The 12500-nt window shown below is 39.3% G+C and overlaps 2 protein-coding genes across 5 annotated transcripts in view; one reads left to right on the forward strand and one right to left on the reverse strand.

The window, feature by feature from the left end:
- Positions 1-3250, reverse strand: part of LOC138014345 (uncharacterized) — a 12620-nt gene extending 9370 nt beyond the window's left edge. The window contains exons 1-3 of the mRNA XM_068861408.1: positions 3109-3250; positions 2894-3036; positions 590-657 (exon numbers count right to left, since the gene is read on the reverse strand). Coding sequence (XP_068717509.1) covers positions 590-657; positions 2894-3036; positions 3109-3223 — 326 coding nt within the window. The 5' untranslated portion in view covers positions 3224-3250. The remainder of the gene's footprint in view (positions 1-589; positions 658-2893; positions 3037-3108) is intronic.
- A 4360-nt stretch (positions 3251-7610) lies between these two features.
- Positions 7611-12500, forward strand: part of LOC138014329 (low choriolytic enzyme-like) — a 37262-nt gene continuing 32372 nt past the window's right edge. For 2 of the 4 annotated variants that reach the window (XR_011125295.1, XM_068861386.1), the window contains exons 1-5: positions 7611-7744; positions 9221-9313; positions 9765-9905; positions 10993-11082; positions 12202-12276. Coding sequence is in view for 2 of the 4 variants with exons in the window: in XM_068861386.1 (XP_068717487.1) it covers positions 7666-7744; positions 9221-9313; positions 9765-9905; positions 10993-11082; positions 12202-12276 (478 nt within the window). In the remaining 2 variants the exon portion in view is untranslated. The remainder of the gene's footprint in view (positions 7745-9220; positions 9314-9764; positions 9906-10992; positions 11083-12201; positions 12277-12500) is intronic. The other 2 variants (XR_011125296.1, XM_068861387.1) reach the window with 1 other exon arrangement.

A 12500-nucleotide genomic window follows, 5' to 3' on the forward strand; every position in this document is an offset into this window, starting at 1 on the left:
TGGGGGTAACCCTGCGATGGACTAGCATCCCATCCAGGGGGGAGTAGAAATACTGCTAGTCCCTTCATGCTACAGTAACCGGAGATAAGCGCCGGCCTGATGGGCCACTAGGCTCGTAGCAGACTTTACCAATACTGCATTGGATTTCCGCACTTGAGGCCATGACAAATGTTCAAACCCCACATGGACTAGCAGTCAGGGTCCTTGAGTCGAAGTACCAGTACTTCCTTTAGAAGTTGTAATTTGGCCGTAAAATCGTAAGACTTTCAAGTCTTCATGGATAAGGCCTACTGGTAACAACAGCCCAAGGCATAATTTCTCATTTACATGTACAGTAACTCTGTGGGATGTTATTCGGCATGAGGGGTCGACTTGGAGAGAAGATAAACTACATGTAAGTTGTAAACTGATAAATAAAGCTCAGGTTATCAGGTTGGGGACAATGATGTACAGGTGATGTTGTAGTCAATTATTTATTGATTCATAATGTCACCCATTGTTGAATTAGCTTGAAAACCCAAAATTACTGATTTACCTACACATACAGTAATCATGACAAAAGGAACAAAATATAATGCTGCCAACTTACGGTTGGTAATTTCGTTTCCTGGTACCACATGAGGAACTATCAGAGACATTTTGCAAGTTTGCTTTTTCCTGTTTTCAAGAAGTAATGAATAATTTATAAGGCTTAGAAAGGCATTTTTGTCATGATCCCCAAGTTAATCAAATAATTCCAAAGTAAATCAGTCCTGTTATGGACACATCACCAACGGAGTATCAATACATATAAGGCCTATGCCTACGTATTCATGCATGCAGTAGTAGGGCCAGGGCTGAGCCAGGAAAGTACATCTTGTATCTGATAAAAGGCACATTTTGATGTTTATATTGTTTTATCCTCAAAACGTTGTGAAAGGTCATTATTGCTGTCACTGACTGATGCAGGAAGTCATTGCATAACAATCTTTTACACTTTTTATTACTGTACATGTACATGTATTTTATATTAATGATAATGGTCAAATGAGGAGGAAAGAAAAAAAAAATGAAGAGCTACGAAAGTGATGCACAATATTATAACCCAATTACTCCCGCGGGTTCCCCATTGATGAGTAAAATCGTCTGGCGTTTATTATAGATAGAATAAAATACTAAGTATGGCCGGTTCAGGCCGGCTTGGAAGTCAAAGGGTAATCCATTGACTCCCAGGGGTAACCCATTGACTCCCAGGGGTAACCCATTGACTCTCAGGGGTTCCCCATTGACGAGTAAAATTGTCTGGCGTTAGCCAGAGTAAAATACTAAGTCTGGCTGGTTCAGGCCTTCTTGGTAGTCAAAGGGTTAATGGGGACATACATTGTAGTTTTTCAGCAAGTGATTAAAGAATGTCTATGATCTAAATGAACAAGCGTTTTTGCATCAACTATTAAAATTAGTTATATTTTTAACACAGTAGCAACAGAGGAAAAAAACAATTTATAGAAAAAAATACTAAAACATGCATGTGCACACACAATACACCACTAGAGGAAGAACAAATACAGGAAAGCATGGCAAGGAGAGATTTGGGAGGTGTTTAAAATGGTGGGAATTCATTAAGCTTGTTGAAGTTGCTTTCAATTACCCCAGCACATAATTTATGTTAATTAGAGTTAGGGCTATCACACATATGGTAGTGGCAAAAAGTTAAAGTACATGTATTTGCAGAAGAAGTTAAAAGCAATTTCAACAAGCTCATTGCATACTACACGTATCTATGTACATGTAAGTGGTCGGCATATTACATTACATTAAACTGTTGGATAATGCACGCAAGGGATTTCTCGTTAGGTCTTTCTGTTCACAATCCAGCCTTTAGACACCAGGTGCTACCCTAGTTGGAACAACAGGGGCCTTTAGATTCTAGGACAAGGACAAGAATGAGCAGGAGTTTTGATTGTCTGTTTTTAGCGAAAATGCTCAGAAGATCTATAACCTGTATGATTAATCTTACTCTTTGTTAGGAGTATAGGTTGCTCAGTTATTCTTACTACTGGTAACTGAGCCTTTTTGCTGATCGAAAAATGCCAAAACTGCCACTGTGTTGTTCACTTGTTTTAACACGACGACACTTTTGCAAAACCTTGTACTAAAATGACGACGGTATAACGTTTTTCCTGCCAAAATGACGCTGGTTTGCACACGCTCACTGCTGTTCTATGAGAAAATCTTATACTCATAGTCGTTCTCATCCTAGTATCTAAAGCTCTCTAATAATGAATGTAACTTGCAATGTTATATAATTTGTACAATTATTCTGGACCAAATGTGTTCTGACACACATGTTCACTAATCACAAACTGAGCATACACTGTACTACTCAAATGTAATCAAACTTCATGATGGAAGAAGTTCTCCCACTTGTAGGGCCACGCCAGATACTTTTTGGATCAAGACCAAGGGTCTCCTAAAGAAAGCCAGGCTCTGAAAGGTCTAGAAATCAAAATGGTGACCAATTCAGGTTTCCTACTTTAGGCTACGGCAAACCACATCAACATTTGCTTCAGCATCCATTTGATTTTGTTAACTGATGATAAACATTGTTGATGACCGCCGACGGCAAACGGTTTCAACACTTGTCACACTAAATGTACATTCAACCTGTAGCTGCACTTGTTCATCAATTTACAATGTATATGGATACAACAGTCACCCAATTGTGCACATGCATACCAAAATTGAAAAAAAGTTTAAAGTTGAGGGCAAACAGCTTCCACTTCATTTAACATTAAAGAAATGTTGAATGAATGTCGAAGTTCAAGCGCCTTTAAACTCATTGAATATCTATTTGACTTCGATTCAACGTTTGAACAGGCTCAAAACACTTCGACCTCCATATAAATACACAAACCTGGCGGGAAGGTATTCCACCAAAACCACGCTCAGCCTCTTCATCCAAGGCCCCATTAAAAATTCGGTCGTTTCTTGTTTTCTTCAGCAATTTTTTGTACTCTCTAAGTGCTATCCTCTTCCGTTTCTCAACAAAAGCATGGCCTACACAATACACAAGAATCCTTGAGGCAACTCGCTCATTTCAAAATTGGAATTTTCTGCACAAGAACTCACCTTTGTCCTTACTCCCTACTTTAAGGAAACTGCCTTGCTTTCTCCAGTGAGATTTCGATTTTCCTTTAGTGTCATTAGTGATCGCCAGCCTCTGTCGGTTTGTCTCGTTCGCCATATTGAATTCTAAAGTTAAACCGCTTATATTTTGCGGGCGTGCATTTGAAGTCTATTTACCCGGTCCTTTGTGTCGTCTTGGTATCAACGACCTAGACGTGGACAGCGGTATCACTAAGATGAGAACGGGCAGGTACAGAAGCACAGGTCACACGTCACAAGTCAAACAATGACCTTTGAGCTTTGTTTTGTACCTGCCGGACGAGAATAGGTTTAAGCAAAAACTGAAAACAACAGTCCTGTATTTTAAGCCGATACAACGTCGATTTGATTTTAGTGGTGTACACCACTAAAATCAAATCTACGTTATATCGGCTATTTCTTAAAATATTTAGTTTCTCAACTTGTAATTACGCCGATCAGATCAAGCCACTGATCCAACATACACCTACAGGAAGATTGTCCACGGTTGCTTGCTTCAAAACTCTGGATTTTACATTTGTAGCATTTCTTTTAATTCGTCCTCAAAACAACGGATAGAAATGACCAGATGTTATGTGGGACATGAAACATGAAAGAACTTAACATGAAAGCGTCGTCACATATTCTGGAAAAATTCTTGAATGACCAAAAAAAGTGCTTCATAACTAAGCAAGAAGACAGCATCTCAGAGCCTCAGGGTGCGATACAGAAGATTCAAAATGCCATGCACAGAAGGGATGTACCTCAATAAATTAGAGTAACAGCCTTGCCAGTAGTGCTCTTTAATCTATAGTGCAGACTTGCCTCCATTTGTGAGTTGAATCAGTTTCATATAGCCCGAGAGCCCGCGACTATTGTGTCTGCTTTTGTCATGCCGCTCTACTTCAAGTAGCCCTTGCATAACGCGTATAAATTGCTAGAGAACGGAAAGTTACCAACAAAAAAATACGCTTGCCAGGAAAACTAAATTGATCGAAGACGAAATTGACAATTGCTTCAGATAATTTTATTAATTTAATCAATATAAATTGTCGCAAACGAAATTCATCCATATTTATCATGTTAGCCACATTTAAAAATAACAACTATCAAAATACTACGGAAAACGAGACTATTACAATAAAAACGGGGCAGCAGGATTACGTATTCAAAACCTGGACGGTCCCGCGGGTAAAACGGGATGGTTGGAATGTTTGCAATAAAGGCAGTGAGAGGTATACTTTGTAGCTACGTGGGATTGCTTAACCAAGTGTCCGCCGAAAAAGGCCAGCTATCACCTGGCACCGGTGCAGTCTCCCGTTCCTCTATGTCACCTTCAGAGTTACTTTAATCATTATTAAATTCATCAACATCAGCATCCTCACCAATATCCTCCTCGGAGTGTTCTCCCTCTTCACTAGGCCGAAAGTCTTGCAAATCGGTAGTGTACGTTCAAGGACGTTTCCGTTCCTGGGCCTGACACATTTACCATGGGGCCAAAATTGCCCAATACCTCATCTGAGCCTCTTCTTTTCGAGTGATTGCATTGGTTGCAGTGAGTTTAGGGAAGTCAATACGTGCTATTGAAGCCGTACTAGAGGTAGGGATATTGGGGAACTTTGAGGTTCAAAACAAGTCTGTTAGGATTAGGAAGGTCCTCACTCTCACATGGCAGTGGTCAGGAACGCAAGAAGACGGCATGAAATATTTGACATCAGCAATTTTGAGCGGCAGAATTAATACCTGATGACTTCTAATAATGTAAATCCCATTCGCACCAAGCCGACTCTTTATCTCCCAGTTCCAAGTAACAAAATCCCAGTTTCCAGTGATCAAATTTCATTTCGCTTCCTTCTGGAAAAATCGGGTCAATCCCAGTTCCCATTTTACTCCTTCATGACCCTCTTCCCATAATCACATCGTTACGCATGAAACTTCGCGATGTAACAGCAAGGCTCGATTTCCGCCGCTCACTCGAGTTCGGGTATCCTCCCCGAAACAGCGGCTGGTAATCGAGCCTATGTAGCACCAAATGTGCGGCATGTCTTCAAATGAAAGATGACTGCATGTGAATATTGCGAAGCAAAGGGTCTCGTCTCCTATCTACCATCACCGGAGATGTTGTGAATCACTTGAGGAATCGGTTCAGTGTCGTAAAGTCGCAGTCCTAGCTGTTGTTACAGACTGCGGAGATTGCAGTAAGCATACTTTCGCGTATGATCTTCTATGTATTATGCGCTATCGTTTCAGGACCCTTGTCTTGAAGAACATTCTCTTTGCATACAGCTAATTGACAATCAAAATGTTTTCCCGGCATGCAGAATGTGCGGAGAAAGAGCAGAAACAGTGAGTAGCAGAATGCACTGCATTTGCACAGCTAGCACAAGGCATGGAGACACGATAAGGTCGCCCATTTCATCCACTGGGATCTCAGCGAGAAGTGTGGTTTTGAAAGTACAGCAAACTGGTATAATTTTATTTTCATTTATAATGATATTAGATAAATAGTTATAGGCAACTTTCACGATAGCGTCATTTGACTACAAGTACCAGAATTCAGTTTGTTTTTCTAATCTTATTTAAAATTTATATTCCCAGTGGGGTAAAAATAACAATAGCTGCAATTAGCATAATACAAGCAAGACCGGTGGGATTCTGGTACTTGTAGTCTAATGGCGTCATCATGTAAATGTCCTATTGTTGCTCGTATCCCTGAATATATATTTAATAGCCGTGGTTGCCGGTTCTACCCTGCGAGCAGCTGGTTTCTCCTACGTTTCCCGAGAGAGAGACCAATGCGAGCAACCGTTTGATTTTCCCTCGAGCATGTGCTAAGTACGTCACACCTCACGTGATGTATTTGACATCCCTTCGTCTTATTTCGCGGGAAATCACTATACAGCAGGCTCGCCCAAACGCAGCAGTTACGTAGCTGAAAGCACGCGCAAGCGCCAAACTCGTTTTACCGGTTCAAATTTAACTTATTCGTTCTTGGACGGCGGCTCACTAAAAGAAGCTAACGTAACGGTTACTCGCAGTGGCTTCACTCTCGGGAAACGTAGGAGAAACCAACTGCTCGCAGGGTATGGTTGTTTTAGGTTCATTGAGGAACAGAATGTAATTTCCTAGAAGATCATAAGAAGAATACGGGAGAGAAAACTTATTTTTCATATAAGCAGTAAAATCAATAAAATACAGTAATATAAGGACATTAGCTATTTTCAAAGAGCTCATTGAGTCAGTCCTCACCCGATTTTCCGAAAAATGGTTTCAGTCTCCCAAAGCACCGTTTTCTGCATTTTCTTATTAGCAATATCTTTTCAAGTTCTTTCTCGTCGAAAAAATGAATTCCTTAATGATTTATTTCAAAGCTCTGATTCCACTCGCTAAGCATCTGATAAATGATGGTATCACTGTTACTTTAAACTAGTTTCTCCTTTCTCGAATTTTGCAACCCAGTTGTTGGCCCATGCACTTATCATTAACAGTTTTGATACACAATCACTTTTTAATTAAAAAAACACAATACACAAGCATAAATCAAGGCTCATTTCCAGCCGCGAATACATGATTGTAAAAAATATCATGGGACCTGCTTCTCTACTCAAAAACGTTTCGGGCTTTGAAAAACAAATCGCGGAATAGGACTCTATATCTGCTTATTCTTAAAAATTGATCTTTGAATCGACCAGTGTTTTCAAGACCATAGCAAACAAAACAGCTGCAAATCTCAAAACTTGAAATGTTCTCGGTTTCAGTTGAAGATACGGATCGAGTGTTTTGTGCCCCGAAGCCCGAAATACCTCCCGAAGAATTCCGATCCTTCTCACCCGACTACCATAGTTAAAATACCATTCTGAAAAAGGGTTAAAATCAACAGAAGGAGTGAAATTATGAATTAAAATCAAATGTTAACGAGCCATTTACAACACCTTAGTGCTTTAACTTCCGCAATACTTTCATTGTCTTTTTTCCCGGATAGCTAAACTAACTTATAATATCAGAAACTCTGGTGGTTACTTACTGGGAATATCTGCTGCAGTTTCACTTATATTCCCACTACGAACAGATGACTCTTTGTTTGTCGCGGTTTGTTTGTTTTCTTGGTTCTTTTATTTTTATTTAAAATTTTTATTTTTTTCATTTTTCGATGATAAGCGAGTAAATAATGATCTAAAAGTGGGGGAAATAAGCGTAAATAAATCAAACAGATGCGTTTAATTTCAGTCGTTCTCAGCTAAGGTCATTCCGTAATATATATTGGACTTGTTGCGATACCTCATAAAAAAGCTACAAAACGTGTATTAAGAGAGCAATTAAAACGGCAGCTCGAGTGATAACAATTTGTTTCATAAGAGCACACCAAGTATCTCATTTGATTAATAGGAAAGTTAATTGGATCCCCCGTCCTGTATCTTCCAGTCAGGTTGATACATAAAAAGTGAAACGTGCTAAACGACATTCAGTTATACGGGCTAAGTTCTTTAGCGTCGCATTTCGGCCGGTTCAGAAAATCAAACCACCTAATTAAGTCGTTGAACGATGGCATACTTTCTAAAAGAAGCCGTCTTGTTGATGATTTTGGCCACAGTACTTTCTGTTCCTCGTCCGAGTCTATTTGGTAAGCTCATCTGAAAAGTTCTGTTAATTTTGCGATTTTTTGTATCTTTACTGTCAACCCCTCGGCAAGTTTGTCTGTTCAATGTAATTTTCTGGAAACCTAAAAGTGACCCCTTTTGAGATCACTTTTGCTTTTTGTGCTCTATCGTTAATCTCACATCTCTTTTCAAAACAACGCTATTTAACTTGCTTGTTATCTTCTTGGCCAATATGGGAAACATTGACGACGTAATATATATATATATATATATATATTTTTGCAAACTTGGCTCGTACAGTGAGAAATGCATCCACTTTACAAGAGTTGAAACAAAATCTTGGCTGTTGTCTCCAAGTTTTTTTTTTTACAAACTGACTGTGATCTTGACAATTTAACCTTGAAAATCATTTTTTTTAGTATAGAGATTGAGATGGGTGAGTGCATCTTTGCTAAACAAATGTAGGCTTTCACTTTATCGGTATTCAATTTTTAAGTCTGGCAAACGTTCGGAAATAAGATCAAAACGTTTAATTCTTGTAGTAAAACAAGTTGTACACATGATTGACTGAGAAGTACTAGTGCTAGCTAGATGTTGAATTTTCACCAAGATAATTTGAGGATCATATTATAGTTATTCGAATTATAAGTGACCTCAACCCGAGACCAAAGCACTGATTAGTTTTGCCAGTCAACATGCATAACGCAATTCACGGTCGCTATTGGCCAGAAAACGAGTGCTAACACATAACGGTTGTTTTCTCTCCTCTTGGCACTTATTGTGTGACAATAGACCTTTTCGGCTTGTACATTTTGTTTTCCCAATACAGATCATGTGATAATACTCAGGAGGTTTGGTCTTTTGTTTTGTTCATTAAAATGAGGGCATGCAAGCATGAATATGCCTGCATGCACTCTTTTTAATGAACAAAACAAAGGACCAAGCCTCCTGAGTATTATCACATGATCTGTATTGGGAAAACAAAATGTACAAGCCGAAAAGGTCTATTGGCTCGTACTGTTTTAAAAATTACGGTGCAGCTCAAAACAACTTAAAAAAACAATTGCGACATTGCTTTTGACATTCAATTAAAAGCAGCTTTCAGCTAAATATTGAAACCTTTCTCTCATCACTGAATTGCTGTAATACTACATTACTGCGCCTCATGACTGGGGTAAAGGTAGTTCATATGAATCATTACTGACTTGATCTAATTTCTAATTAAAATGGTGCTTCCTCGTTCTTAGCCAGGGGAAAGGTCCTGGATATAAAATAGTTCTTTGAGTCTTATCGTGAAGTGAATTTATAACATTCCAGTTTGGATAATGCATGGCTCTCACTCGAGTCGAGGGTTCCAAGTAACTCAGAGACTTATTATTCACGGTCACAATCAAGTGGGAAAAAAAACAGTTGTCTTCCTATCTCATGACTCGTAAACCGCAGGATATTTTTTGAATGTTTCAATTGCATGTTATTCTGCATTGTGTATATTTTTTCAGACCCAGAGGCCGCTGTCGCAACTTCAGCCAAAACACCTCTGCGCGACAACATTGAGGAAGAAGAAGTTTATCCTATAACAAGAGAGTATGAAGGTATATTATACTCTCATGCCTATAATAAACCCAGCTAAAAGTGGTAACTATTATTACTTTTAATTCACAGTGTGATTGCACGTTTTCTTAATCCTGTTACGAAGCGACCTTGTTTTTTTGCGACGAAGACCGTTGTACCGCTGCTGCTAGTAAGACTGGAGTGGATTATTAGTGAAGTGAACTGTTAGTGAATTATTAGGAAATATTGTTGAGGAGTTGTCTGAGCAATTGAAACCCCCTTATGTATAAGTGACATTTAACGGACAATCTGTCACCACTTCTGTTAATTAAACGATCTGCTCTCTTTTAGTCTAAAAGAGGAGGGAGAGTAAGAATTTTATTAAAAACTAAGCCTTGAAAATGGTGACTGAGAAGTTAGTTCTATGATCTAGTTTCAGAGTTGTCATTCATTTTACAATTGTACATTTTTCTGCACTGTAAATATTTTCAGACCAAGAAATTGTCACAACTTCGGCCACCACAACTCTGCTTGAGTACAATGAAGAAGAAGAAGAAGAAGAAGAAGAAGAAGAAGAAGAAGAAGAAGAAGAAGAAGAAGAAGTTTATCCAATGATAACCCCAGCCAAAAATGGTGATTGAAAGTTTTCAAACATTCCAGACGCGCCGTCCACACGTATTGGAATTTTAAATCAAATTTTCCCGTCCACGCGTATCGGGAATCGTTCTAGTATCCAGGACGCCTCTGTTACTATTGTCAACAGAGCATGATCCATCAGGTGTGGGAGAAGCGATAGCATTTCGTTTAGCGGCCATGTTGAATATTTACGCGATAAAGACTGAATCTGAGTTTGTAGCGTCAAAGTAACCGGATTCGACCGTCCACACGATTCCAAATTTTTTGCGGATGCAAACTTTCCACTCTGGAGATCGGATTTAAAAAAGTTTCGGATTCCGATGCCGGATTCGCCGGATACGTGTGGACGGACGGCCAATGCGCAGAGAAAAAGTTGTTTGTTGGGCTGGAGTGGATTAATAGAAGAGGAAATTGTTGTTACGTTAAGGAGCTGTCTCAATAAACCCCTCTATGGAAAAGTGATTTCGTTACCAACACAGTTAACTCTATTTGGGATGTTTTCAAACGAACAGACATGATCTTTGGAGCGATCTGTGCCCTCTACGACTGGAGACGAGCTCGGAATGACAAGGAGAAATTTATGCAAACCTAAGCCGCAAAAATGGTGGCTAAGAATCTCGTCTGACGCATTTTTACAGGGTTAGCTTCCATCATGAAGTGAATATATTTACAAATTCCAGCGAGAGGATGACTTGTTCACTACTCTGTCTATTGTTTAGTTTCAAATTTCAGGCACCTTCGTGCCGGTATTAGGGAGCTTAAGCTCGCGTGTTTTTGAGACGCGGACGGCAACCGAAAGTGAGCTGTTTTCCCTTTTAACTTGTCTTTAACAACTTTTACATTGTTAAGTATCTTTTCTCCATTACAGATGATTAGCACAAAAATCTGGGAGACACCACTGTCCTGGCGCGCGAAATGTTCTCTTCTGGTTGCCGTCCGCGTCCCAAAAACGCCTGTGCCTAAACTCCCTACTTATGAATATATTTCACTTTAGATGGAGGCTAACCCTGTAACAATGGGTCCTCAGAGTTTTTATTCAGCGGTCATATATTGTGCATTGCTCCGTATTTGTAAATATTTTCAGACCCAGCGACTGTCGCAAATTCGGCCAAAACACCTCTGCGCAACGACATTGAAGAAGAAGTTTATCCCATGATAAACCCAGCTAAAAGTGGTAATTGATTTTTTTCTAAATGTCATAATGTGATTGCACGTTGTTTTAATCATTTGTTACGAGGCGGCCTTTTTTTTGCGACGAAGACTGTTGCACCGCTGTTTGCGAAGTACGCCGAATCCAAAAGGTGCTTGCCTCGTGCTGGGATCTTGTAGTGCTAGAATGGACAATTAGTGCATTATTGGGAAATTATTGTCGAGGAACTGTCTCAAAAATTGAAACCCTATTTCTCAGTTTATCGTAAAATGCGTTTTTTTTTATTTAGGTCGATCATTCAGAGTATTAGAAAACAACAACAACAATTTGAAGCAAAACGAAAATATAAAAGAAACACTTTCAAGAGTCTACCACGTAACTGAATCGACAACTGTGTCAGGGAATGCGTTTCCACATACGAAAAGTTTGTCGATAACCGGTACGTTTTGTGGAAGCCTAGGAAAAACGAAGAACAAGATAAAAATTAAGTGAAGCTTATGATCCTTGCAGTTATGAACACAATTATTGCAATTGCGTAGAGAAGCCTGAAAAATTCAGAACTTCGACGGGATTTGAACCCATGATCTCGCGATTCCGGTGCGACGCTCTAACCAACTGAGCTATGAAGCCACTGACGTTAGCAGCTGGTCATTTGTGGGTTCTAATGTTCTCGTGAGGAATGAATCAATGATGAAATGATGTATGAAATGGATCATATATGAACCGCGGATATGAAATCAATGCGAATATTGAACTATATGAACTGCGAATATGAAATCATATATGAACTGCGGATATGGAATGAACTGCGGATATGATTTCATATCTGCAGTTCATATGTGATCCATATGTGATCCACAACTTGCCTAGTCTGTGGATAGAGGCCCTAGGAATGTCAAGTTTACTATGGGGTTGAAGTTGAAACTGAAAACTGTACGAAAAAAGGTAAAGAAAACTGATCTTTTTGTTTCTTGCTTCTGGTTTATGTTTGTTTGTTTTTTTTCTTTTGAATAATTTTTGAAAACTCAAAAATATGGGTCGCCGGCTGGGAGGACAAAGGTTGACGGAGTAAAGAAATGGGACGGCCTTTCGGGCTTATAGTTAGTATTGGGTTCTCAGTTGAGTTTCTAATATCTTCGTTAGTTTTATCACAAGCAAGAAACAATCAGGCGGACAAAAAGCACCAGGAGGTCTTAGCTCTTGAAAAGTCCAGAAAAGGTGGGTAATAGAGTGAGATGTATCCGGCAGAAACCTATTAGAGCTATTAGAGCGAGTTTCAATCGAGTGTAATAGAGCGGTTTTGAAATGAGTGTCGTAAAACCAAAACCATAGTAATTACTTTAACCAATCAAAAAGGACGGAAACAATCCAGTAAGCCAATCAAAACTCGAAGTAATTACACGTAGCCGACACAAAAGGCGGGAAAATATGCGCGCGCGAGC

The sequence above is a fragment of the Montipora capricornis genome, chromosome 8, assembly GCF_036669925.1.
Source record: "Montipora capricornis isolate CH-2021 chromosome 8, ASM3666992v2, whole genome shotgun sequence".
Classification (NCBI taxonomy): Eukaryota; Metazoa; Cnidaria; class Anthozoa; order Scleractinia; family Acroporidae; genus Montipora; species Montipora capricornis.